The sequence below is a fragment of the Dermacentor albipictus genome, chromosome 7 (genome assembly GCF_038994185.2).
Source record: "Dermacentor albipictus isolate Rhodes 1998 colony chromosome 7, USDA_Dalb.pri_finalv2, whole genome shotgun sequence".
NCBI classification, from domain to species: domain Eukaryota; kingdom Metazoa; phylum Arthropoda; class Arachnida; order Ixodida; family Ixodidae; genus Dermacentor; species Dermacentor albipictus.
In genome coordinates, this window is record NC_091827.1 from 121,091,576 (window position 1) to 121,119,208 (window position 27,633).

The window sequence follows — 27,633 nt, forward strand, 5'->3', positions numbered from 1 at the left end:
CCTACTCACAACCCCACTCTGCACAGCGAAATAGGGCCCCCGCTCAAGCATTGCACCGGTTTCCTTTGACTTTCTGCTGCCATCTTTCTTTTTCACTTAGTTTACCCTGAACCCTACGCAGTGTGTCCCGAAATATTATTTACAACTTTCGTCACGAGACAGAAAACGCTCCTACGTGCCTCACACCCCCAGAAAAATGTGCGCATTCAGTTTGTACACAGTTGCGTTCATAGCGCGTCAAAAGTTTAGATTGTATCCGGCTATAGACGCGGAGGGTGCCGGTGCTCTTCTACGGACATTTTACACATGGTAGGAATACAGTACGCGTTTAAAAATCGCCAACATGACGAAACAAGCCACCATCTACCAGAATCGACAACTGGCGGGAAAATTACAAACTCGCACATCAGGTATCCTTTCATAGACAAAAAAGTTTGACATCAAGATAAAGCATCTAATTGAGAACGCAAAACTGATTGTAGGAAATAAAATTCATTATCCACCCAGTCTGTAGAGGGTTTGCTGAGGCGTGGTGTTTTATTTTCTCGTATGTGCTGCTCTTCAAAGAGTTCCATGACCAAGCACAGTAGCAGGTCGGTTCGCCTCTTGGGTTTATGACGGCTTTCATCCTGTTCTGCTGGACGGACCTGTATAGGAACCTACAAAGACTCGCATTGGACCTCAACCGCACCCACTCCCCTTCAGCAACAATCCATAGTGCCTCCGCTAAGAGGCCGTGCAGCTGTCGGCTGGTCATAACGCTCTTTATGATGCCCCAAACATTCTCAATAACATTTGGTCAGGGGACGGACCTGGCCATTCCAGCAATGCGGTGTCGCGGAGCTCAAGAAATGCAGCAACACATTTCGATTTTTGATATGGGGAGTTATCATGCTGCAGAATAAAGTCGCTGTCCGGAAATGGTCCTGCTAGAAGGTGCGGGAAGAGCACATCGTCCAGGAAAAAAAAAAATGTTAGCGTTGGTATAAAATGTAGGCGCAACCGGCAAGCTAGAAGGAACAAAAATATGAATTACTATCTTTTAGGATTGTCTAGCCGTCATTACCGGGTCACCTAACACAATCATACAAAAATTGCGAATGAGGGCATTCTTTTATGAATTTAATTGTTTTGAGAGATTGTCAAATATTCCGAGACTCAGGCAAAGCATGATTCCTACGTATGCCACAGTATAAAAAATGGCTCTCTATCGGCACCTATTTCTTGATGAATGAATGAATGAATGAATGAATGAATGAATGAATAAATGAATGAATGAATAAATGAATGAATGAATGAATTTTATTTCCGTCATAATGGGTCCTCACGGTCGGGGCGCAGTAATTGGGAGGGGGCGCCTCCCAGCCGGCTCTCAGAACCGGAGACCGCGGAGACAGTCTTGTAGTAAGCTGCCTCCGCCTGACGGATGATGAGTCTGTGCTGATCCGGGTCGTGGCTCCGGATCAGCTCTTCCCAGGTGGCAAGGTCTGGGATGCTTTATGAATTAGCCTCAGGAAAAACCTGACACTCCCAAATTAAGTGATATTGTGAAGTCATTCTGTGGCAGCTACTGCACAGCTCAGGCTCCCCAGTGTCTTCATCGTAGAGTATAGTAACAATGGAAAGAATCTGTGGACGTGAAGCCTCATCCAGGCCCTGCACTCCTTTGGAGTGAGTGACCTATCCGGAAGTGAGAGTGTTCTCATCTGCAATCTAGGTGTTTCGGTTATTTCTTCATACGGCATGAGAGGGTCTTTATTCCCACTCAGAGGCACTTCCAGAGCAGCTCGGATGTATAATTCTCGAGCGAGGCTGTGAGCAGCCTCACTCACGGGAATGCTCTCATGAGCAGGAACCCATATGAGAGAGACCTCTTGGCTTGAGAGGTATCTTCTTAGTAAATCTGGCGGCTTGCCTTACTGTCAGACAAGATGATCTTGACTTTGGTACTGACACACGCTAGGGCAATAGCAGCCTCCTCTGCCACTAACGTATTCCTAATATTAATCGATGCTACAGTCACTTTCTCCTCATTGCCATATTTCTTGATGAACAAGATGTTCTGCGCGATTTAAATGTACGCGCCAGCTTATAACATTCGATGTTTATAGATTTCAGCCGTAACAGACATAAACTCTGAAACTCCAGTTATTATGGTTGCAACGTTCGTCACGGATTATAGCTATGCCGTTATTTTAGATAAGTTATTTATTTTTGACGAAGTTTAACATAATATTTTGCTTAATGTACGCGCTTTGCAAAACTACAATTGTTAGGCCACTGCGAAAATCATTCTTGACACTTCTTAGAAGAAGCATATTAACGTTTAAAGCGTAATAACAGTAAATACTAGTGCCTAAAATGAAGTACCTTCCTTTTAGGATACGATTGCTTAAATGATTACACTTACCGGCAGTTCTCAGGCCGCCAGATTCGCTGACGCTGGTCCCACCTGGTCGTGAAAGCAGACTCGTCAGTAAAGACGACCTTTCCCCAGTGTTCCTCTGTCCATGGCTCACGATGTCGGGCGAATGCTGGGTGCTTCTCCTTGTCCTTCTCGCTCACAAGTTGCTTCGGTGCAGCTATTCTTGACCTGAGACCAGCCGCGCGCAGGCGACGCTTCACTGTTGCGTTCGACACATCCAGAAGCCCGACTGTGTTCTTACTTTCAGTCGCACTCGCAGTGGTCTTGTCCACAGCGGCGCCAACGATGTTCATGTCGTCGTCTTCACTGGTGACTTTCGTATGGCCTGTCCGTGGATGATCCTTGATTCTTCGCTCCTTTCAGTATGCCCGAACGATCCGGTTCAATGGAAAAAGTGGCCGATTCGTTAGCACTGATATCCTCGTCCGAGAGCATGCTTGCAGGCATAGCGCTACAATTCGCCATCTTTCGCTCTCCGGAACACGATACATTACTTGCTCTCCGAAGGTTCAGTGAAAAATGACATACTCCTCGACTGTCACACCGCTTTTATTACTGAGGCAGCATAAGAAATAAGCAAGAAATGAAAAAAAAGTGACATCACTACTTTTAAAACTGACAGCTTGACATTTGTCAGCCGATGAACATAAAAAAATGTGCTGTGGATCGTGCTTCATCCAAGATCATCAAGAATCAACCAAGAAATCATCCAAGAATCATGCGCTTGTACAGAGCGGTCGCTTAGCTTGGCACTTATTTGCAGCAGCTTATCAGCCACGCCAGCGGATGAAAGATTGCCGTGCCCAACCTAACTCCCTCTGCCGGTTGATACCCTTCCATAGGACTGAACAATGCGCTGCAGTCAGTAAAATGCGACAATGCCATCTCGGCACGTCTGGGCGCTGCCAGCACACAGTTAGGTGCGCTTCCCAGCAAAGCAAGCACGGTGCGCTTCCGCGCTGTAGCAGACGACACGAAGCAGCGCCTCCCGTCTCCTGTGCGCCTGCGCCACATTGTTTCGATGCGCGACCGCGCCGGATGCGCTGACGCTCCGCGGAGCGCGGCCACGCTTCGCCGTGTTCGCACATATTATGAACGACCCTGTACATCGCTCAAGTACTACCGATTATCGCGCGAAACGAGCAAACGATTGAATTTTTATACGTGCAAGGATAACAAGCTACTGCAAGACCTTCGGAAATATTTTCTGCTACTTCTTACAGTAAAATACATCAACCTAAATTACTAGAGCACGCGTCGCGCTAGTTTCGACGCGTATTTGCAGCCCTCATACCGGCAACACCGGGGAGACGAGCGAACGCGACAGCCATATTCATCGCATCGCTTGTAGATGTCGCGCGCAAGATACCTTATATAAGGTTTATACTTTATTCAGCATAAAACATGAATTGCTCGTGTGGTTTCCGTATGTTCATGATAACTCGCCCAACTGACTTCGTGCAGCACGCAGCGAAATTCCTGCGGCAAAATTTCTAACTGGCCCTGGCGCTGCACGTAACTTCAGTGGTCGCAGATTACCCATGGGCGAGACACCGTCAAGCGCGTGGGTTATATATAACGAAAGCATGCCGCCAGCAAAATGACGCCTTCTGTTATATGACTCCTTATTTCAACAGCGTTTGGTACACAGTAGACTGCCAAACTGAATAAATTCAAACACACAAAACGCATGCTAAGCACGCTCCTCATAGGCTCGGAATCATGGGCTGGTGAGCAAACCATCTTAAGCGTCCTCTCACCTCACGTGTTATTGAACATACCATGGTTCTGGCAGCGTCTGCGATTTTCAAAGCTCTTACGGATAGAGGCAAGTGATAAAATCACGCGCAGTTATCGCGACGACTGACTTTTTCGGTTGACATTAAGAGACATACCGCGCTCGCGTAGTCCGTTGTCAATCGCGTCGGCTAAGCGCCGCTACGACTTCTTGCCGAGAGCATGTCATAGACGCTGAATGTGCACCCAAGTTAGAATTCACTTACCGTGGAGGATTTGTTGTTATATCCACCGAGTGACGAACGACTGTCATGTTTTCGCGTCAACGCGAGGTGGCCAACACATGATCTCCCTTGGATAGCTTTCTATGCAGCTCGCTGGACGGATCACCTTTCTTCGGTGCTGTCCTGTTCCGCGATGTTGAACCCGTGCGTGGTGGAGCAACTCCGAGTGAAAAAGTATAGCGCTCGCTTCGCGTTCCTCTGAACTGTGCCTGCCTGTTTGTTTTCTTAGAAGCAAAAGGGCGTACTCTTTCTCAACTTGCGTGAGTGATATATCGCCATGCTCGGGGCCAGCCTCCCACAGTTGAAGCAGATGCCTACGCTAAGTTTTGTTCTCTATTGCCACGAGAGTAGAACGGGCATTCCACTATCTCTCAGAAGGGCAGAGTTAAAAGCACATTTCACAATCGCCTTGCTGACGGAGTGAACAATGCATTTCACTCCACTCGACATTTTGCGAGAGTAACGCTTTGAAAAGTAAATCGGCCGCTTCACTACTGCGATACCCTCCCTAGTTTTTAGAGTGTAAAGCAAACAATATGCAAGAACAACGTCCGCAGCACTGTACAAGGCCACTTGGGCATTCATTGCCGGGACTGCGGCTGCGTGCCATTCTTTGAAGATACGCAAGTTTTAGCGAGACACTGCTCACAGCTCACCAGGGAAATTGTGGAAGCTGATTTCATCAGAAAACTTGGCAGTATGTGCGCTAGTGCGCCCTCAATCGCGCTAACTCCTGGTGAAGTCACGTTTCTAAACAGATAGTAATCGTAATGCTTAATTTTTATTTTTTCAGGTGACCATGTTCTTAGTCGAATGACTTGCTGTTAGGACACCCCCTGTGACTATCGTACATTTTCTGCGCATGCCTCTTCTTGTATATATACACACGATGTGGCAACGCAATAAAATCTTGTTGGGAGTCAGCGCTGTGTATGTCGTCTATCACTGTCCTTGTCCTTTGCGCTGTACGCTATTTTTGATCATGAATTACCAACTAGCCCAAGCAACCACCCTAGTAAAAATAACCGGTAGTTAAATGAAGCTGTAACTGCAGAGCTCACTCGTTAAGCGTAAGTTTTTCTTTATAAAAGAAACAAATGAAATCAAACATATTATCTGTCATCAAAATACAAGACCCACCTCGGAGCACATTCGTAAGCTACTCGGTTTACAGCACGTCTAGCCTAAAAAAATTGCGCCAAAAAGTAAATCTGACAGCACAGTATAAAAGCCACCGTAAATCACAATCAGGAGTTTTTCAATGCTGAGTATGGTTTGCTGTACGAAACCAACAAGTTGAAAAAAAAACTGCATCTTATATCAGAATACAAAATACATCGAGGAATTCATTCATGCGATCTTTAACTCCGATTTCATTTGAATATCCTTACTGCTTGAATTTTTCTCTGTAAAATGACATTTTCTAGTTATGTGAGTCTGAACGACGAAATGTAAAGAATAATGAAGGAAAAAAATCCACCGGTGTCTTTGGTAGTGAATCGAACTGCAAACAACTCGTGTTGTAAACAACACCTGCTTCTTCAGACTTCACTCAAAATTATTATGAGCTGAAATATGGCCACAGATTACTTGAAGACCATTTATGAGACACTATTCACCGTCGATTTGAATTAGGCATCAGGCTCCAAAGATGCAGTTTGAGGCTAAACCTTAACGTGACGCGACACATGGACGTTTATGAAGTATCAGGGGTATGCCACATTTGTCTACGGCACAACGTTGGCAAGTTACATAATTGACATTAGTGGCACTCACATATTTTGTAAGCCTTGCTTGCTTTCCTCGATGTAGGATAACTCCCCCCTCCAAAAAGCAGCGTGCTTTCTAGCTCCGAGAAAAAACAGTGCAGCATCAGTGGTAAAGAATGTCAAACAGCAGCGCAGTGTTGCTTAGTTCTTCAGCCTTGCAGCCGGCGGCGTTACTAGGATCAGCGGCAACCGTGATGGCGGCCCGCGGCGGCACGACTCCCACCTTCGCGTTTCGAGCCAAGCAAACGTAATTTTATGATCATTGCTTGCTTCAGCGGCGAGTTTGTTCTGTAGCTATCGACTAATTACCTTTTTATTTAGGTTTTATTCTGCCTAAAGTAACGTGTGCACCACAGAACTCAGAATTCAGTGCGACATGACATCGCAAGAGCTTATTTACGTGTTTTTTGTATTAACGCGGCATTAAAACAGGTGTGTCCAATTTGTTTTATTCAAAGAAAAAGAACACTTCTAAAAAATATTCGTGGGGCCGCATATCCATATGTGGACCGATTACCAGTGAAGCTGTCTAAACTGCATACACGAGCTGCATACGCGGGCTGCATACATCATAAAATCATACATTTTTTTAAATAGGGTGCAACGCTATACGTGGCGACAACTTTCTGCGGCAGTGCAGCCAAGGCTACGGAGCCGAGTCGCACCTATTTTGCTAGGCCCTACTGCAGTTTCCTACCGAAAATATATTTGCGCTATGCAGCCTGAATAAATATGTTACAGCAGCTTGTATTTTTTTAATGCAAGATAATAATTTTGATAATCAAGAAGAACGTTGCCGCATCGAAGGAATTTCGTTTCATGCCATTCCATCCTTTGCAGTTTTCTGGCGTCCATCACCTTCAAACGAATATGGCACCCCCAGGATGCAGCATGTCAACGTCGCCTGCCGACGCACGTCTACAGCGCTCCGTGACCCCAGCCACCGAGCATCTGTGGCAAGGTTTGTCGAAGGAAAAGCTGCCTGCGCCAGGCCAAGAAAGTCGTGTACAACGTTTACGCCCAAGTATGCAAAAGGGACCCACACCGGGCTATCACAGACGCATGTCTGAAGGTGAGCGAGCTGACTGGGGTTAGCGAACGCAGTGTGTGTCGGATTGCGCGCAACGTACAGTGTGGCACCTTGAAGTCACTGAAGCGCAAACGGCCGTGTCTCCCAGCCGCACACATCAATGCCAGAATCGGGAGAACGAGACTGCAAATTCACGACAGTTTCTCCCTCGCAGCTCCACGAAGAAAGTGCACCAGTATTTCCAGCGAAATGAAATTCTGACCGCCGCAAAAGCCGCTCGAGATGTGACCAGTGATTGGGACATAGATACGATTAAAATTTGTGTGCGTACAATACAGAGGCTATTCAACGACATTAAGTTTTCGCAAACGGAAGGGAAACTCTGCTGTCCTCGAGAGAAATGACATCATCTTGCGGTGGCGACAGCACCTGCGTAACATCCAGGAACTTCGCACCCAAAAGCGGTACGTACGATGATCGACTATTTTTGCAACTATTAGATTTAGAATAGGGGCCCGAATATTTTAGGGCTCCAAAGAGCTTTGTGGGTGTTAGCGTTGGGGCACGCAGGAGTGAGGAGTTTTAGTATAGGGCTTTGCGTTTGAGGATAGCGTCTTACGCTGACAGTGCTACTACGGCGTCAAAGAAAAACTATTAGAAATAATTAAACAAAATATACCATTTTATGATAGGAATAGTAATCTTGATTTGCGTGCATTCGCGTTTAATTACAATTTAGAGGTTATTCCGTGAGTAGCAAACAATTAGTTGCACTTAGTTTTGAGCAACAAAACCAACTTTACGTGCCTTCACCAGCCAAGCTTAGCCGTGTTAGGCCTACGAGCCATAAAATTCACAATTGAATTCGGAATCAGCGGCGTCTAATGAATCAATCTCATCTTTCTGTCAACACGCTAGTTGGCAGAAAGCGATAACCGCTGTCACTTCTCCTAGCTTGCGAACTTCACGCGTTACCATGGATCAAACCCAGTTTGGTGCTAGGTTGGTGCCGCCATATTTGTTGACGCAAAGGTTTTGGGGCCACTATTTGGGCTCCCAAAAAATCCGTGAAATAGCGTTCCCAACGCAAAACCCAAACGCCGTTTGCGTCTCGCGCATGCGAAGTGGCTTCGACGCTATTTCTTTGGGGCCCCAAAACGTTTCGGGCCCCTATTTTAAAACTCTCTGTTATAGTGCATAGACGAATAAGTGATTTTTTACTAGCCCGTAAACCTGAGCCTTTAATTGTTCCGTGAAAAGATTTTTTCATAGACGCAGAAGACGTGAAGTACGTTTGGCTGTAACTGTTAGCATAAATTTTGTAGCGCCCAAGCTTTCGCTGCTCCTCCGTCAGCACAGGGTTGTGCGCTGCCGTATCTTCTGCTGCCATCGCGATGCGCGGCGTGATGGCCGAGTTGAATTTCCATGGTGCCCTTTCACGACCTGCCACGTAAGACAGGCCCTCCACGCGATGAATAAACAGCAGAGCTCGCACCGTCAACCGGGCGAAGTTAGCTGACATGCTTGCCCCAATGGCACCGTTTCCTTTGACCAGGTGACGATCGGCCGCGCTCTTTATAGCCGGGCTTGGTGACGTCACACTCGAGGGTAGCCAAGAAGGTAGTCCGTGAGCACACGGGTAGAGTGCTGCCGTATCTTCTGCTCCGATTGTGATGCGCGGCGCGATGGTGGAGCTGAATTTTTCTGGTACCTTTTCACGAGCTGCCAGGTAAGACAGGCCCTCCACGCGATGAAGAAACACCAGAGCCTGTACCGTCAACCAAGCGAAGTTAGCTGACAGGCTTGCGCGAATGCCGTCGTGCCCTGTTCAGGGTCAATAAAGCGATAGTTGCTAGAGCTCGTCAACCAACGCAAGACGATGCTTTTGGCCTATAGCGTAGGTGTGGTTGCTAAGGCTGCTGGTCACGATGTCGTGAGGCTTGCTGCATACCACTGCGAGTTGGATCGCACCGAACTGATTTGGAGCCAGGTGAACGGTTATGCAGCGGCTAACCATACCGCATGCACCCTTGCAGCTGTCGAAAAGCTTTTAACTATATTAACAAGGCTTACGTCCATCACTGGTACTCTGGCAGATACTTTGACAATTTTTTGTCACTCAGTACCGAATATCGTGTTGACAGTCTTGTAGATCGTTTAAGTAATTAATGAACTCTTGCATCAATAAGAACCTTCCATTAAGACAAAAAAGATAAATAGTAAACTTCCTTGGATTAACCGGGATATCCTGCACCTGTGACGCCATATCGGTAGACTACGCAAATCACAGCATTCTAATCTTGCGCTTCGCGTTCCTTTTGAAAAAGCCAAGGAGGAACTTCGAACTCGTACTAATGATGGCAAAGATTTTTATTTTTCATTGCAGCTCCTTCTACTACCTAAATGAAATCCTCGCAGGTTCTGGACATCAATTTTACCTAGTGCAACGGGCAGTACGTCTTTCAAGGTTAACGACGCTATTACTAACGAGCCCACCGTAGTTTCGAAGGCTTTTAACTCCCACTTCCAGTCTGTATTCACCCTCGATAACCATGTAGTTCCAAAGTTTAGTTACGATGCACAAACTAATAAATTAGGTGATAGCGTAATAAGTTCTGATGATGTTCTAAACCTAATCTTGAATCTCGACACTAAAAAGTGTACCGCTTCAGATGGTATCCCGAATTTTTTCCTTGTAAGATAGTCCTTGTGGTCAGCTGAGTACCTTACTGTAATCTTTCAGAAATACTTAGACTCTGGTGAAACACGAACCAAATGGATAACAGCCAAAATCCGGCCTTTGTATAGATCAGTTGATACACAACTTCCCTCTAACTAAAGGCCGATATCTCTCATACCCCAGTTATGCAAGATGTTAGAGCACATTATTAAATTGACTTTCTTCACTCTAATGATGTTCTAACATCTTCCCAGCATGGTTTTCGTCGCGGTTATAACACTGTAACCCAATAAGTCGATTTTGTTCGTGATATCGCTTCTAACCTAGACATGCATAATCAAGTGGATGCCATCTTTATTGACTTCTCTGAAGTCTCTGTGATTCGTACTAACCTACTGGTAAAATTAAACGCCATGTTCAATAATGCCGGTCTTGTCTCTTGGATAGCCAGTTTTCGTCGTTATCGCTCACAATCTGTTTCCTTTAACTCAGTGGACTCAACTGCTGTCGTTGTTACGTCAGGCGTTCCCCAGGGATCAGTTTTAGGCCCTTAATATTTCTAATACACATCAATGATTTACCTCGTAGCATCTCAACTAAAATCAGACTGCATGGAGATGACTGCGTATTATACGAATCTATGACTCCATTGATGACCAGCACCGTCTTGCCCAATCCCTTATGTATTTCTGCACTTATTGCAAAACGTGGCAAAAGAACATCAACTGTAGTAAAACAGTCGTGATGTCATTTTCCAATACACAGAGCTTCTTCTCGTTCGAATATTCTCTGGATGGCATCCAACTTAAAAGAGTGTCTCAGTATGAATACTAAGGTGTCATTCTAACCAAACATATTTCATGGTTTAAACATAGTGAATATGTAAACGGCAGAGCCCTGAAAAAATTTGGTTATTTGCGACGCACTTTACCTAAGACCCCTCGCGATACTAAACTGCTATTTTATAAAACGCTAATTCGCCCTCTTCTAGAATATATGAATCTGTCGTTTGGTTCCCCTACAAACAATGCGAAATAAGGTCGCTCAATGACGTTCAACGAAAACCTATCCGTTTTATTTTCCAAAATTACAGCCGCACTTTCTCACCAACACAGGCTCAACAATCTTTCCACATTGAGCCACTGCTTTCTCGTTATCACATTGAAGCTTTAAAGCTTTTATATGCGAATATTAACTAAACCTCTGGTGTTTCTGATTGTAACTGTATCACATATACTAACGCAAGTTGTACCCGTAGCTCCCACACTTTGAACATAACACCTATTTATGCCCGTACTAACACATTCAAGTACAGTTTTTTTCCACGTAAATTGAGCTTTGAAATTCTCTACCTGGTAACATTCGTTCACTATCAGAAAAAGATTTCATAGCTGCCACTGGTAAGCACTTCCGTAACATGTAAATCGCTTATTTTTATCATTCTTCTTGTTGTGTTTACGTGCGTTTTTAATGTATAATGTGTAGTAATGTACAATGTTCCCACTCTTGCTATAGCCCTATATTGGGCTTCAGTATATGTAAATAAAACAAAGAAATATTCAGAGGATCGAAGAGGAATTCTGACAGCGTGACGGCATCACTGACACAAGCCTTGACAGGCTCGAAATTTCACTCCCATCAGATACGAGCAGTGAGAGCGATGCGAGTGATAGTGAGACGAGCGGAACGGAAGAGCCGCTGTGAATGCGGGCACAGTCGGAGATGGCTCCGTGTTTTGTGCTTGGGCTTCTGCCTCAACATTTTAGTAATCATGCGACATATGAAATAAGCGACTGCGAGGTATTACGAGCCAAAACCACAGTATGATCCCAGTGAAGAGCGTAGAGCTCCGCCCTGGAACAATGTTTGACACTTTAGGTTTTACAGTGGAGCTGTTAAAACCGCGCTGGGTTATCCTTACCGTTCTAAACGTATAAAAAAACTCAGTGCCCTTCCAGTCTGTCAAAAAGAATGACCAGCGAAGCTGTGTATGTGGGCCCCTTAATGGTGAATTGCACCTCCGCCGCGCGTCGGCCCGGCATTGAACAATCTTCGGGATCGGCCCACGTTTGGGGTGTGCTTAACGCCTGCTTCACTTCCGCCGAGGGTCGGGTGGAATTGCACTAGCTGTGGGAATCTCTATCTCCTTGAATAGTGGTGCACAGGGGCAGGCATTGCAGTGCGCCTCCCCCCCCCCCCCCCTCCGCAAGTGCGCCAATTCGTCTTTCGGTAACTTTTGTTCATGCTCCATGGAAGCTTGCCTTTGACAATCAGTTCTCCCGTCTTAAGACGGCAGGGTTCCTTGACTCGATGGTAACGCCAGTGGTGGAAACAATCCTGCAGAAGGTAAAATGATCTAGGAGGACAGCAAGCGTGAGGACGACTACTATGGCCTAAGACCTGAAGTGTTAGCGTATGATGAAAGCGTCACTCACAACCTAAGGAAGGTGGCAAGCAGGTTTGAAGTACCTCTTGTCTTCTCAGCCCGTTTTCAGCTGGCGCGGCTCTGCCCTCGCACCTCTCACGATCCTAAAGGAAGGCAAGGGTGTGGCAAGAACCATAACAAGCCGTATGCAAAATGCAACGTAAAGGTTCTGTACGAAATTCCCCCAGTGTGTGGGAAGTCCTACATAGAGCAAAACGAGAACAAGGTGAAGGAAGGAGCCAACGTTTCGACAAGTGGACTTGTCTTCTTCTAGGCGACATAGTGACACTCCAGTTAGGTTGTTGCAATCGAAGATAAATTTTTTTGATAAATGGTGGCCTGGCTAGGCTGATGAGCGTTCTTGTTTGCTGTGTTCTGCGCATGTTCCAAGTCGCCTTGAAGACGACAAGTCCACTTGTAGAAACGTTGGCTACTGCTTTCACCTTGTTCTCGTGTTGCTCACCGTCTTGAATTTCCATCTCCCGCCTTCCCCTCGTTTTTCCTGAAGTCCTACACAGGGCAGAAAGGACGGTGCCTGAATGATCGAGTCAGGGAACATGAACAAAAGTTAACGAAAGATGAATTGGCGTACTTACCTGGGCGCACTGCAATGCCTGCCCCTGTGCACCACTTTGCAAGGAGATGAGGATTCTGGTGAGAAGCCAGGACCAAAGTGCACATGAACTGATGGAGCCTTATCAGATAAAATAGGAAAACCAAGACTGTGTTAATGACACTTCCGTGAGGTTCTTTCAATTGGAGATGATTTTTTTGATAATTGGTTGCCTATCTAGGCTGATGAGCGCTCCCGTTTGCTGTGTTCTGAGAATGTTATATTTGTCTATATATTGCCGCGGGTTGCCGTGACTAAACTAGTTGAAAGTTACCGCCCGTGCAGTTTTTGTGTTCTCTTACGCTGTCGCCGTCTTTATTTACGGTCAATAGGATATGTAGTAAAGACCAACTAGGCCGAAGTGAAGTTCTTCGATGTACATCTATTACTGCGCCAAGTAGTCAGAACCTTTCATCCGAGGTTTTGGTTTTCGGTTGCGCCAGCGCTTTCCGCAAATGGGCGTTTTCGATCACTGCTTTCGTGCATGCGTGAGGTAGATATATATTAGATGTGTTAGGACACTGTAAAGATTACTCATACGTATATCGCATCATATGTACGGCAGGCTGATGTATATATTTTATATATGAATGCTGAAAAAGTGGTTGTTTCACGAGCAACCATAAACATTAAGAAACCACCGTTGTAGCTACGAATGAACTCAGTTTCAGTTAAAATCTTATGCAAAATACACTATTTCTTTAACTCCTGGAAAATGGCGCCGACTATACGCTTTGCCGCGCATTCTATATGTACAAAGCGCGGCTGTCCGCGCTGCAACATGCCAAGCGATGTGTTTCATTGCAAGGAGCAAAGCCAACGTCCTTATTTATAGAAACTTCCTGTCCAGGTCATTGAAGCATTCCAGAAGTACTCATACCTATTTCCCCAACTATTATTTCCGCCATCGAAATGCACATGTGCTGCACCCACCACGACTGCTCAGCAGCTATGGGCTGCGAAACGCAAGCTTGGGGGTTCGATCACTACGGCCTAATTTCTACGGGAGAAAAATGTAACAGTGCCCGTTCATTAGGTGTTGGTGCACGTAAAAGAACGCATTTGTTAACATATTTTTCACGGCCGCTTGCTTAAGCCAAAGAAGAAGCTTTCAAAATTAGAAGGCAACAAATTAACGTGGCTCTGCTATCGCAAACACCATGAACCATAGGAGCTAGGGGAAGTTAAGGATTAAGAAAAATCCATGGCGTCTTCCTCTGTGGGAGGCTCTGGTTGGGAGTGTGCGCCATTTGAGGTGCACGCCGCAACAGAATGAATTTGTTGAGAGGCCTTTTGCGACGGTGTCGTGTCGCAGACGCTTTACCAATGCGACGCGGCACCAACCGCCGCGCCATAGCTCTGATGCATGCATTATGAACAACCTGGAAAAGCATTTTTAGCCCTAGGAGTATTTCAAGATTTCAGTAAGGCATTTACAGTATCAATCATGCTTTAGTGTTGCAAGAATTTACTGCTTAACGTATACGGAGCATAGCTATAGACCCAATATCGTCGTGCTTGAAACACAGAAATCCGCTAGTGCAACCTAACGTTGTATCACATGTCTGGCCAGGCAAGGTTTACGTTCCACAAGGAAGCAATTTGGGGCCCCTTCTTTTTCTTTTCCACTTAAATGACTTATTTAACCTTGATCGTAACGCATAGTATGTCATCTATGCGGACGACACCATTTTGCTATTAAGTCAAACGATGCACACAGCCTCATAACGACAGGCAACTTTCTTCTAAGGGAAGTCTACCAATGGTCTGTTGAAAATGTCCTTAAAATAATGCAAACAAAACTAAAGCAGTATTGTTTCTAGCTAAAATGAGAAAATTCCACCAGAATAAGATTCATTTAAAGGGCTCAGAAATTGAAATTATGAGAACAATAAGAACTCTTCTTTGATGAGCATATGACGTGGAACACCCATTGCAACTTACTCGCCGGAAAACTGCACCAAGTCGTAGGCGCAGTGTACTTACTGCCTTAAATACCTTCCGTGCAAAATAAAAATAATAATTTAGAACGCTCCATTCTTAAGTCTTTTAAATTAATGGCTGTGTAGCAATGACACTGTGTAGTGTTGGGCACGGTATGAAAAACTAATGTACTTACAATGTCTATATATCATGCAGAAAAGTAAACTAATATGGTTCATTTGTATAAAGCCGCATGATGCTCCTACTCAACCATTGTACGCAACATCTAATCTACTTGGAATCTGAAATATCTTGCAACATCCGTTGGCACCGACATATCGCAAAGAAATCAAGCACGTGGTAAATGGTACTCGATATATAGCTCGTATGCATGAATATGTTGCAGCCTATGGACACAAAGACAGCTGAACAAAGAACCATTCCGCACTCAAGAACGAATTATGGTCAACAAATACTTCAACGTATGCTTTCGTCTTTACTCAACAACTTAGCCTTACGAAAAACAGATCTTCTGTCCTTATTCAGCTGCTAGAACTACTTCCAGACAAAGTAAATGTTGACCCGCCGTGGTTGCTCAGTGGCTATGGTGTTGGGCTGTTGAGCACGAGGTCGCGGGATCGAATCCCGGCCACGGCGGCCGCATTTCGATGGGGGCGAAATGCGAAAACACCCGTGTACTTAGATTTAGGTGCACGATAACGAACCCCACGTGGTCTAAATTTCCGGAGTCCCCCACTACGGCGTGCCTCATAATCAGAAAGTGGTTTTGGGCACGTAAAGCCCCATAATTTTTAAAAGTAATTATTGTTGTTGTTTTTTGCGCTTGGTGGCTGCGCTAGCTGTACGACTTTCTTTAACATTGTGCTGTACTGAATAAGCGCTAAGTTACGTTCCTTTTTCACTTTTTGTATCATAAAAATCCTTTAACTAATTTGAACGTCAACATGCATAAACTTAATAAGGCCTTGTGCACATAGATTGCTTGTTTCTCTAATTATTATAACGTGTTAGTTGCCGTTTATATATATACTGTATTGTAAAATAAGGAGCAGTGGGGCCCTTTCCCCTCACCCGTACAGCGCCGTGGAGGTGCCCTCGCACGAGAGGCAGTAACAGCGCTGTACTTATATCTTCCTTTTCCCCTTTAAAACCACTCACACTGTGGCTAGGAGAGAGGCAACGACGACGAGAAAGAAAAACCTTGTTTTGGTGCTCGATCTGTTACACTACCTCTCACTGCTCCGAAGTTCTAGTCGCGAACGCTTACTGCTCAAAGTGCTTCGGGACATTTGGTGGAGGTGCTGAAAGTTTTGCAAACCTGGAGCTCCGAAGCCGCACGATCCCTGTCGCATCTCCCATGCCTGAGGAGAGTAGTCCTACCACGCCACCCATGGCACCGCCTCCGGTCCTCTGTCCTGGTGCGCCACGCGAACGGGATCCTCCCATATTCAATGGCACTGACAATCATGACGTAGAACACTGGCTGTCATCGTACAACCGAGTGCATGCCCACAACAAATGGTCTGAAGCTGACAAGCTTGGTTACGTACCATTCTATCTTTCCGGGGTCGCCCACCTTTGGTTACGCAACCATGAGGCTGACTTTTCCACCTGGACAGCATTCCGAACGGCACTTCAAGAAGTCTTCGGTCGCCCTGCTGTGCGCAAACTTCGGGCTGAACAACAGCTTCGCTGTCGTGCCCAACAAAAGGGCGAAACTTTTACGAGCTACATTGAAGATGTAGTTGACATTTGCCGGCGTATCAACCCAGATATGACCGAAGGTGACAAGGTCAAGAAGATCTTGAAAAGCATAGAAGATGGCGCTTTCGAAACGCTCTTGGCAAAGAATCCTCAGATGGTCAACGACCTCATAACGCTTTGCCAGAGCTATGAGGCGCTGCGCAAACAACGGCTTCTTACGCGCCGAGCTCTCGCACCGGACGTCGTGCTTTCAGCTCTGAGTGATGGTGTAACTCCTACTCCTTGCAGTTCAGAAAGTTGCGACAAAATCAAGCAATTTGTACGAGAAGAATTGGCACGCCAACTGTCTCTTCTACCAGACAGTCCTGCCTGGCAGCCGCGCTTGTCTCCCGATGTCCGTCAGGTGATACAAGAAGTCGCTAACGCAGTACCACTTGCTCATCAACCGCCTCCTACGCCTGTGCCACTTACGTACGCTGCCGTAGTCGCGAATCCAAGGCCTCCGTCTGCAGGTATTCAATCCAGACTTACCAGCGCCTTTTCCTCACCTCTGCAAGCAGCTGCAACATATGCGCCTACCCCTTCAAGCAGCTACTGGTTGCCACAGCAGCCCGTGCGCGCAACTCGCCAATATTTCTCAATTGTTCTCAATCCATGGCACACCCATGACAATCGGCCTATCTGCTATTCGCGCGGCCTGCCTCTGGGCATGTGGCACGGCCTTGCCGCCGGCGTGGATGGTATTCTTCGGGTTCTCCGAGGGCACAAAGCAACGGTTTCGACTCTCCGTCCCGTTCCGCGACTGCCGCTCAGACCTTCGAAACCTCCCCGACCCTTCAATACCGTCGGTCTCCGTCTCCGCGTCGGCGTTCTCTGTCGCCACTTATCCGTCGCCCTGAAGCTATCCGAGAGGAAAACTAAGGACCGCAGTTCCGGACGTACGAACTGCGATCTCAGCGAACTCCCCAAGACCTCATGTATTTCCTGCGAACATCCTTGAAGTTTATGCAGAAGACATTGCCGTTCGTGCGCTTGTAGTCACGGGAGCAGCAATATCAGTGATTTCGAACCAGATTCGTCTTACCCTTAGAAAAGTCGCGACGACATACTCAGCTGTTTCATCACGTACAGCAAACGCTGCGCCAATTGAAGCCTTAGGGAAGTGTACCGTGCGTGTTGTTATAAGCGGCGCTTTATACCATGTTGAGTTGTTCTGCCTCGCTGCTCTCATGCCATGATTTTAGGATGGGACTTTCTGTCCTCTCATCATGCCGTTATAGATTGTGCCCGTGCTGAACTCGCACTATCGCCATTCGGCACTAACGTTTTTGAAGATACTGATGACGCTTCCGGTCGTGTGTTCGTCGCCGCCGACACCGAGATTCCTCCATACTCTGCCGCACTTGTACCCGTTTCCTGCGTTGGGTTTTCCGACTCCACAGTTCTTTTCACGCCGTCTAAAGTTGTTGCTCACCGTCATCCTTTCTTGCTTCCTTTTGCCCTTCTTGCCATTAGTCAAGGATCCAGCGCACTTTATGTATCGAACCTGTTTGTTTGCCCTGCTAGCCTGCTCCACAATGAGTGTCTTGGTTATGCCGACGAAATCGAACCAAGCTTCCTTTACGATGTGCCTGACGACCCGGCGTCTCCTCCGGTTGACGCTCTGGCCCTTCAAGTTTCTCCTCCCACGCCGCCGTGAGACCCAACATTTTACCAATGTATTGATCTCAACCTCACTCCAGCGCAGCACGCCCACATCGTCCATCTTCTAAACCACTTTCGCACGTCAGTCGACCTACAACAATCTCGCTTAGGTCGTACTTCCACTGTTGTCCATCACATCGACACCGGCAACCATGCACCTTTACGCCACAGGCCGCATCGTGTATCCGCCACGGAGCGTAGCGGGGTCGCTGAGCAAGTTGCAGACATTCTCCAACGCAGCGTCATACAACCTTCGCACGGTGCATGCGCTTCTCCTGTAGTGCTGGTAAAAAAGAAAGATGGCGCAATTCGCTTTTGCGTGGACTACCGGCGACTTAAAAAGATCACGCGCAAGGACGTTTATCCGCTACCCCGTATTGACGATGCGCTAGACTGCCTCCAAGGTGCCGAATTCTACTTTTCTTTAGACTTACGACCCGGGTACTGGCAAGTGCCAGTGACTGAGTCAGGCCGTCCGAAAACGGCCTTCATCACGCCTGACGGTTTGTTCGAATTCACCGTGATGCCATTTGGCCTGTGTAACGCGCCTGCCACATTTGAAAGAATGATGGACAACACCTTGCGCGGCCTCAAATGGCAGATATGCCTGTGTTATCTGGACGACATCGTTATCTTTTCACCGGACTTTCCATCCCACTTACTTCGACTTGAAGGCGTCCTAAAGTGCATCGCCGAAGCTGGCCTCCAGCTTAACTTGAAGAAGTGTCGCTTCGCTGCCTGGCAGTTGGTCATCCTCGGCCATGTCGTGTCGAAAGAAGGTGTACTCCCTGATCCGGCGAAACTACAAGCTGTTGCCCAGTTTCCCCGACCAGCGACCTTGAAGGAACTGCGCAGCTTCATTGGGTTAGCGTCATACTTTCGCCATGTCATCCGCAATTTTGCCACCATAATAGCACCGTTAACGCAGCTTCTTCGTAGTGGCCACAACCTCTCAACCTGGTCACCGGATTGCGATGCCGCCTTCACGAAGCTGCGTCGTCTCATGACGTCACCACCAATCCTGCGCCATTTCGACCCAAGTGCTCCAACTGAAATACACACGGATGCCAGTGGCATTGGCGTTGGGGCCGCTATCGCTCAGAGAAAGGCTGGCTTCGACGAGTACGTCATTGCTTTCGCCAGTCGTGCGCTCACTAAACCTGAACCGAACTGTTCTTTCACAGAAAAGGAATGCCTGGCTATACGCGAACCTTTTTCCACAATGGATACTATCCTTCCGTACCGCCCTGACTCCACGGAAACAATCACCCTATCCGAAGCTGCTGCACACGCTAAAGAGTGTCGCAAGCTTTCCCGTATAGTTACGTCAGAAGACCAGCAACACCAGAAGCACCATCGAGAAACTTCCAAGGCTCCTGTATGCTACGCTCCTGGCTCGCTAGTGTGGCTTTGGTTTCCAGTCTCTACTCCTGGACTGTCAGCGAAACTCGCGTCGAAATACCGAGACCCATACCGCGTGATCAAGCAAACCTCTCCAGTCAACTACATTATGGAACCCCTCGAGCTACCTTTGGATCATCGCCGTCGAGGACGCGAAATTGTGCTTTCCTAGCGTCTCAAGCCCTACTATGATCCGCCTGTGCTGTCCTACCCGTAGGTCGCCGGCACGGCTTCCTTTTCCGCGAGGGAGATAACTGTACTGTAAAATAAGGAGCAGTGGGGCTGTGGCTAGGAGAGAGGCAACGAAGACGAGAAAGAACAACCTTGTTTCGGTGCTTGATCGGCTACACTACCTCTCGCTGCTCCGACGTTCCAGTCGCGAACGCTTACTGCTCAAAGTGCTTCGAGACAATACATTTTTTTCTAAATTGACGCCTAGCCACTTATGTACTCACATGTGAGCGCCCGCTGCCTTCTCTTGCCTTACATTGGTTTTCAGTTTCTGAAGTTGCCTGCGTGTATCTTTTTTTATTTATTTATAATACCTTCAAGGTACGGTTGTACATTGCAGAGGGGATTTAAGGAGGGGATAAGGTCATTCATTGACTCCCCCTCGTGGTATGTGCCACGATGGAAGGAACCAGGATCAGCTGCTTAGCCACATCAACATTGTGATTACGCAGCAATTTTTGTGAGAAGAAGAAAAAGAAGCGAGCATGGTGTAGAATCGTCCATGGTGTAGAGCGAGTTGCAGGCTCAAACGATATTCCGAACGACATCGAAACAATGGGTAAGCAGTTTTACAAGCAATCTGGCGGAGTCTGTTTGCCAACGAGTAACGCATGTAATGCCCCAGTGCTGAAGCGCCAATTCGGCGTATATTGTTATAATATAGAGCGCTAGAAATGGCCGAAGTTGCAGCAAGCTGCGTGAAACAATGTGCATAAATTAGCACTTACGCAGTGCACAGCAGAGAACAATATGACATGCCTCTTATCAACGTCACCACGGCATAACAGCAGCGTAAATAGCACTAGGATGTGCGAACATTTTAAAATTAAAATGAAATTATGAGCTTTTACGTGCCAAAACCACTTTCTGATTATGAGGCACGCCGTAGTGGAGGACTCCGGAAATTTCGACCATCTGGGGTTCTTTAACGTGCACCTAAATCTAAGTACACGGGTGTTTTCGCATTTCGCCTCCATCGAAATGCGGCCGCCGTGGCCGGGATTCGATCCCGCGACCTCGTGCTCAGCAGCCTAACACCATAGCCACTGAGCAACCACGGCGGGTTGTGCGAACAGTTAACAACGTGAGATAGAGGTTCACAGGACAATGGAGGCTTGAAGGGATTAATAGTCGTTAAACAAGGAATGTCGTAGCAGCCAGAGAATACAAGTCTCCCCGGCGAAACGTTGGCTTCGGTGACGTTCCTTGTTGCAACGCTGATCAATGTGATCATATCAGAGAATTTGGTGCGCAGATGCAAAAACAAATGATTACTTGAGCATTTAGCACACAGCGGCAACCGGTTACACACATGAAGAAAACATAGGCACCCAACGTGAGCCATGTGAATGGTGGCGCCGCTCGTGTTCTCATTGAAACGACGGCGTTCGACGAATACTGACATCACTGGAAGAAGCGCCGTGTAGCTGTGAGGGAAGAAAACTTGTTTCCGCGGAAGTCCGCATGCTCTGCACTGAAGTACGGCAGGGGCTTATTTCCGGAGATGCCCGGGAAGTCGGGCATGGTTCCGTCAGACGGGTAAAGAGAAGAGCTTGGCCAGTTTTTAGGACTGTTAATCAAAGGCCGACTGCCACAAAATTTTGCTTTGGCAAAAGTTGTTATAGATGAGTAGTAGGTACCACTGCAGCAATCTTGGCATAGCCACGGATGGCTGGTAATTACATGATTTTCTTGTTCGCGGCCACTACACAGCCGTTTAGCAGACGACACATGCACCTGGTATTTAGCGCCTATGACGTAGCTCCGAGCAAGCTGCCTCCGATTTAAATTTTTCAACGTGGCACGTGTAGCCGTCGATGCCGCCGAATCTCTGCAATTATTCTTGTGGGCTTCGCATTCTAGGTCACTGATGCGTCACTTCCGGCAAGCCATGGTGCTTTTCTTTTTCTGTTTAGGTACTTGAAAGGGCAATTTTCGCGAGCTTTTCGTAATGCTTTCACTTGTATTTCAAACGTTAGCTTTTGCATGCAGGTCCTCTACATATACACTTTATTCAACTAGGCTTTTTACGCGGTTCAAAATTTAGTTGCAGTTGGCAATTGACATGCTTAGCACCATATCTTTTCTGCGACGTCACGTCAACTAATCAAAATGTCTTCGAGACACTTGGCGAAGCCGTAGCTATGTTGTGTGGGCAGAATAATATGACTACGAAGGTGACACAAACAATATTTTTTTAACTTTCAGCAGCCAGCTCCAGTGCGGCTCCATTGTCCCAAGGAATGGGAAAACCTGGAGAACATGGCCCTTCTCACCATCACGGTTTTGTCAGAGACGCTCAAGGTGAGACGGAAACATCATCACTTCGCTCTGCTCTACCCGAGTTTCCCTATAACCGAGGGCAATTAGGCGCGTTGCCGGACTAGAGGTTTTCGAACTGTGGAAATATTACACGACACAAATTTTGCAAGGAATACACAAACCATACCAGGAAAGTGACAGTACCCTGTGTTTTGTGTATGCATTTAGTCTACACACATCATTTTCCTAACATAACAAAGATGCTGTAACGGGGAGGAAGAATATGGCACCAAAGTATGCATCAACTATTTACGTGTACAGATGCAGTAGAAGACATCCCTGATTTTTTAAGCATTACATTTTTTTACTAGTTTTAACTGGATTCACTTTAGGAAATAAAGAAGGGAAGTAACCAATTGGACAGGCGCTAGATGCTGATACGCACGTGCTCTTTGGGCCGAAATATAAAAAAATGTAGTAAAACTAAGTACTGAGAACGAGAGAAATAACTGTATAAACAGAAGTACAAATTTTTGTTCGGATGCATGTCATACTGGTATGACATTATCAGAAACGTTATCGTTCAGAAACGTTATCAAAAACGTTCTTGGAAGCCTGGGAATCAAACAATACTAGGTGCGTTGACAGCACTTAGAAACTGTTGCAAATCAAGAAACGAAAAACCATACATCACTTCGCGATAACTGCCATGGCACCTGTTTAACGGGACAGCGTCAGGGGCCCCGTGTCGCAGTAAATCCGGTGTCGGTGTCGGCAGCGTTGTCCATGAGCAAAAAATGTTGTACATATTTCGGTATACGTGTATACCAGGCCGACTTTATGAGGTGAGGCGTATACGGCTATTATTGTCACACAATTCTATTACTAAATTTGCTCATACCTGTCTTACATTCTTGACAAAGTTAGTCCTCAGCATTTTGAGAATGACAACCCAGAAACAAATGTAATAAAACAAAACACTGACAGCGCATGTCTTTAATGTTAAATCTACTCACACTTAAATATTAAAAGTATGAAACAATAACAGAAACCTGACAATGATGTAATTATTGGCGCGGCTGTGCACTACCTCCGGGATGGGCCCACGCAAGCGGCCACGTTTCTACCAGAAAGCTTGTTTTTGTGCACAGCGTTTCCCGCCAGCGTTTCCCAGTAAACATTACGGTTGCATAAGCTGCAGTTGCCTGGAAGCGGGAGAAGCAGTCAGGGGTCATTGAATTCTATCGCGCTGCACTATTAAAGGCGAAACTTCAGCGCCCTGCAAGTTTTGTTTCAATATCCTTGCATAGCACATCCGTCGGCATAAGAGAAAAATAGCGCCGAGAATAAAGGACCAAGAAAGCTGGCCATACACGCTGTCTAGGCAGCTTTCAGCCTGGGTAGCCATCCACTTAATGTGCGACGCAAGCTGCAACTGGCCCAGAATTTCTTCCTTGTTTGATATTATTACGATATCATCGAGCGATGCTCAAGAGACGAGCCGCCGCGAGAACGACGAAGTTGGCCGGTGCGCTTGGCGCGAGTGAGTGTCGGCCTGGCTGCCTGGCTCCAGTGTAAATAGCCTGTAAATAGCCTCTTCTGTCTGTGTCTTTCCACACGCAACAATATTGTTACGAAGACTATTTAATTAGGAGTAGCTAGTTGTTACTCGTAAAGCTACACTCATGAGTGAGAGATCAAACAATTTTATTGAGAAGTCCCTGCTGGGCTCGAAAGAGAAACGGAGGGATAAACGTATAGGCTAAGTGCGTTGCACTACCGATTGTGCTACGCTGACAGCGATGAATTCGTCCACTAACTTTGGCAGCTATGTTTACTAGATCTCGCCCTAGGAGTGTTAGCCAGTGCCACTCGGAACCATAGTGGACGGATGTGGAACATCCTTTTTTGCGTGATGCCGTCAGGTAATACGTGATCTTAGGCTTAGGAGAGCAGGGAGGTTGCTAAGAAACTTAATGAATACATTGTTGCACTAACGACCAAGTATAGACCAAGGGGGGCAAGCAAGAAACGATATGTCGAGCGCTGAACTTGAACTGAATTTATTCTTACAGCAGAGCAGGGAGAATCAACAAATGCGCATGCGTACATCAGTGGTGCCTAGAGCGATTACAGTAACGTGTTGAACAGCTGCATCTCGTTGTCAAACAGAAAAACAGACGTATCACTAATACAACTAGTGCCTCTTTCTTATATGTGATATGCCTCCAAGAGTTTTTTTGCTAACGTATCACCATTCCTGGCAATTATCTTAATCTCACGCAATAGTGTCTGATGTCTGCTTGCCAAGCAAACCATGAAATGCGCAGGTAAATGCGCATTACCTTTGTGTTAATTATAGACAATGGATGCTCCCGGGCCCGGTCATTGACACAGACTTCCCACATTTCAGCGGTATCTCGTATATAACACTCACCGCACATTTCACGTACGGTCTTGTGTGGTTTTTCTGGCATCCTGGCTTTTTATCAACTCGGCTTATGCGCAGACACAGTCCAGCCAACTTGCGTGGCGCCGAGAAAACAACTGGCACAGCAAACCTAGTAGCGACTTCAAGTTGTGGGGAAGTTTGTGGATTTATGGCACCATTGCGGGTTTGCATCCTTTTTGGTCAGGGCTATGCATATGCTTTTTTCGCTTCACCTTCTTGAGCAATGCTTTTGCCACCGCCCTTACGACCGAGGTCGAGTAGCCGGCTGTGTGTAGCCTCACGAATTGTTTCTCAAAGATAGCCTGCAACCCGAGAGGGCACGACTTCAGGAGAGCAGATTCCAGGCAAAGAGCGGCTATTGCTCTTCTAACTAACTTTGAATGTGCCGAATCGTAAGGCGGCACTTCCTTCTGGGCAGGTGGGCTATACTGCCAAAAGGCGTGGTTTTTGTCAAAAATTAAAAACAGATCTAAAAACTGCTGAACGCCATGGGAAGAGATTTCATGTGTAAAAAGCATGCCCTTCCAATGTAGTCTAAAAACCCCAAGACCTCGTTATGCACTGGTGAACGGTTAAATCATGGTCACTTTATCGATTAATTTAAAAAATCATCGACATATCTAAAAGCCTTAGGATGGAACCTATCGTCAAAGGAAATGTGCAGGTCGCGGCCAATTGACGCCAAAAAAATGTCACACAGCAGAGGAGCGACGCAGGAACCAATGCGAATTCCTTGCCGGTGAACGTACAAGCCGTCGTTAAGAGAAATAAAAGTAAACTTTAAATAAAATTCCAATAAAATCATAAAATTATCAATAGGCATAACCACTAGATTCTGAAAATCTACTGGTCTGTTCCGGTCAATTCAATCCCTAACAGAGGCATACGTTTCCTGTTGAGGCACTGAGTAAAACAAATCAACTACGCCTAAAGAAAAAGCGTATGCGATAGAGGCATTTCCTTTCAGGAATTGAATTTCATCTCTAGAGCTTTTCGTCGTGAGAGGATCATGCAGTTGCAAAGATTTCAAGTTCTTTAAAAGCAACTGGCAACTGCTGCCAAGAACCTCTCTCGATTACCATGGCGCGGAATGGAACCCCTTCCTTGTGCGATTTTGCTGTGAAAAATAGTCCTAATGAAACACCCTTGCATTCACTTATCGCTTCGACTAACTTCGAAAGGTTAAATTCTGAGCAAAGTGCTATAGCTTGTTTCTTGAGTCTTGTTGCCTTTTCTTTGACTAGGACAAAGTTCTTTTTTACAGGTTGCTGTGCCTTGTCGTTAAACACACTTCCTGAGAAAACCACGAACCCCCCTTCCTTGTCAGACTGAGGAAGCTGGAAGTCAACAGTAAATGTGTGCCTCTGTGGAGGTCAATAGTAAATCTGGTTCGCTGATCCGTTCTCCAAAAAAAGAAGGCAAAAACTAGGTCCGCTCCTGCTGCACTCGCGACACCACGCGAAGAAAGCGAGAAAGCGTTTTCACACTTGGAAATTTAAGGCTGCCGTGTAACTCTATATATGTGAAATTTCTTGGTTTCGTCTATACTTCCCTATGCTTAAAAAGCTTATATGCAAGTTCTTCTATATCTGCAGTTTGGCCGAGATATTTACAATTTGCGTGAGGACACCAGTTAAGACATATGCGCATTGTGAACTTCTTGAAAATAGATACCAAAATTTTGTCTCTCTCGGTGTATAAAAAAAACAGACAAATTCGCAACTCAGGATATCTTACAGTTAGAAAGGGCCGCTCTATTTTACAAATAAAAGTGCAAAAAAAGAAATCAAATTCATTTATCCGTTATACTTAGTTACACCCAGTTCCCCCCCCCCCCCCCCGCCCCACCCCTGCTCACCCCTGCCATTTAATTACATCTCACCTGATGTTCATGCGAATAGTGTCCCACCGAAACCACCTGTAAGCTCAGAAAATGGCTTATAAGTAGCATAGAATAAATAGCTTACAAAATAAGATACACGCATAGTTTCAAAGAATATTTTTTGTTCTTTGAGAGCGAAACCGGAATTGCAATGCCTTTTACCGACGGGTGTCGCCGCTGTCGCTGCGGAGTGCAGCTTTTATCTGTCGGATGCGAGTCGCGGCGAGAGTGTCTAGAGCAGCAGAAGGTTAATTTAGCTAAGCGGGCTGGAAAGCTAGAAAAGGAACTCAAGAGCGAACAGAAGCAGAGGAAGGAAGTCGAAGAAAAGCTGGCCAATGTAGACATGACGCTGATGCTAGCATTGCACAAAGCAATGGTGAACGCTTCAATGCGAGCACCGCGAACGGCGCTGGCTCCGAAGCGGGAACAGCCAGTCAAGCCGAAACCACCGCGCCCGAAAGCAGTGGCGGGAACGTCAGTGGTGGTCACGGAGGGATGAGCCGGCCGCGGAAGAAGACAAGAAGCGAGGGCGTCACGGTCTCGGGTTTAGCATTCGGCGGCGAGCAGGAGGAAAACGTCAAGTTGTGATTGTTCGGGATTCCAACATGCATAAAGTTGAACCGGCGATAACAGAGAGGGTAGGTACGGGCGAATAAGTCCACGTTAGCGCGCTTTTGGGAAAATATGATTAGGGAAATGATAGCAAAAGCCAAGAAACACATGTGGGACACAGCGGAGAAGCACCCAGTAGGCGATAGTGGGCTGAGCGATTTAAGTACTGCAAGGACGTGGGGCAGGCTTCGCGAAGCAAATCGCGAAAAGGGCCACCGACCTGCGGAATGTTTTTATGTAAAAATCGTAGTGTGCTCGATGCGAGCGGTTGAAAGCAGGGGTACGCAATTGAAAGGGCAGTGCTTACATTAAACGGGGAAATTTGAACTCTAGCCAAGGCAATAAATATTGCGGTATTTGACATGAAGCAAGAAGTGCACCGAGAAGGCCGCGAAGGCGGTTTTGTGCGTGACGGGAAACATTTTAGCGAAGCTGTAGCAACACCGGTTGCACGTCGTTTCGCTGGCAGTAGCTTTTT

The 27,633-nt window shown here is 46.5% G+C and overlaps 1 protein-coding gene across 8 annotated transcripts in view; it reads left to right on the forward strand.

The window, feature by feature from the left end:
* The window catches only part of LOC139048130 (uncharacterized), a 424,803-nt gene that overhangs the window by 85,301 nt on the left and 311,869 nt on the right, over positions 1 to 27,633 (forward strand). Inside the window, exons 2-3 of one of the 8 annotated variants that reach the window (XM_070522634.1) lie at positions 7,056 to 7,709; positions 22,156 to 22,251. In XM_070522634.1, coding sequence (XP_070378735.1) covers positions 7,646 to 7,709; positions 22,156 to 22,251 — 160 coding nt within the window. In that variant the 5' untranslated portion in view covers positions 7,056 to 7,645. Of the gene's footprint in view, positions 1 to 7,055; positions 7,710 to 20,411; positions 20,507 to 22,155; positions 22,252 to 27,633 lie in introns of those variants that run through there. The other 7 variants (XM_070522640.1, XM_070522641.1, XM_070522642.1 and 4 more) reach the window with 7 other exon arrangements.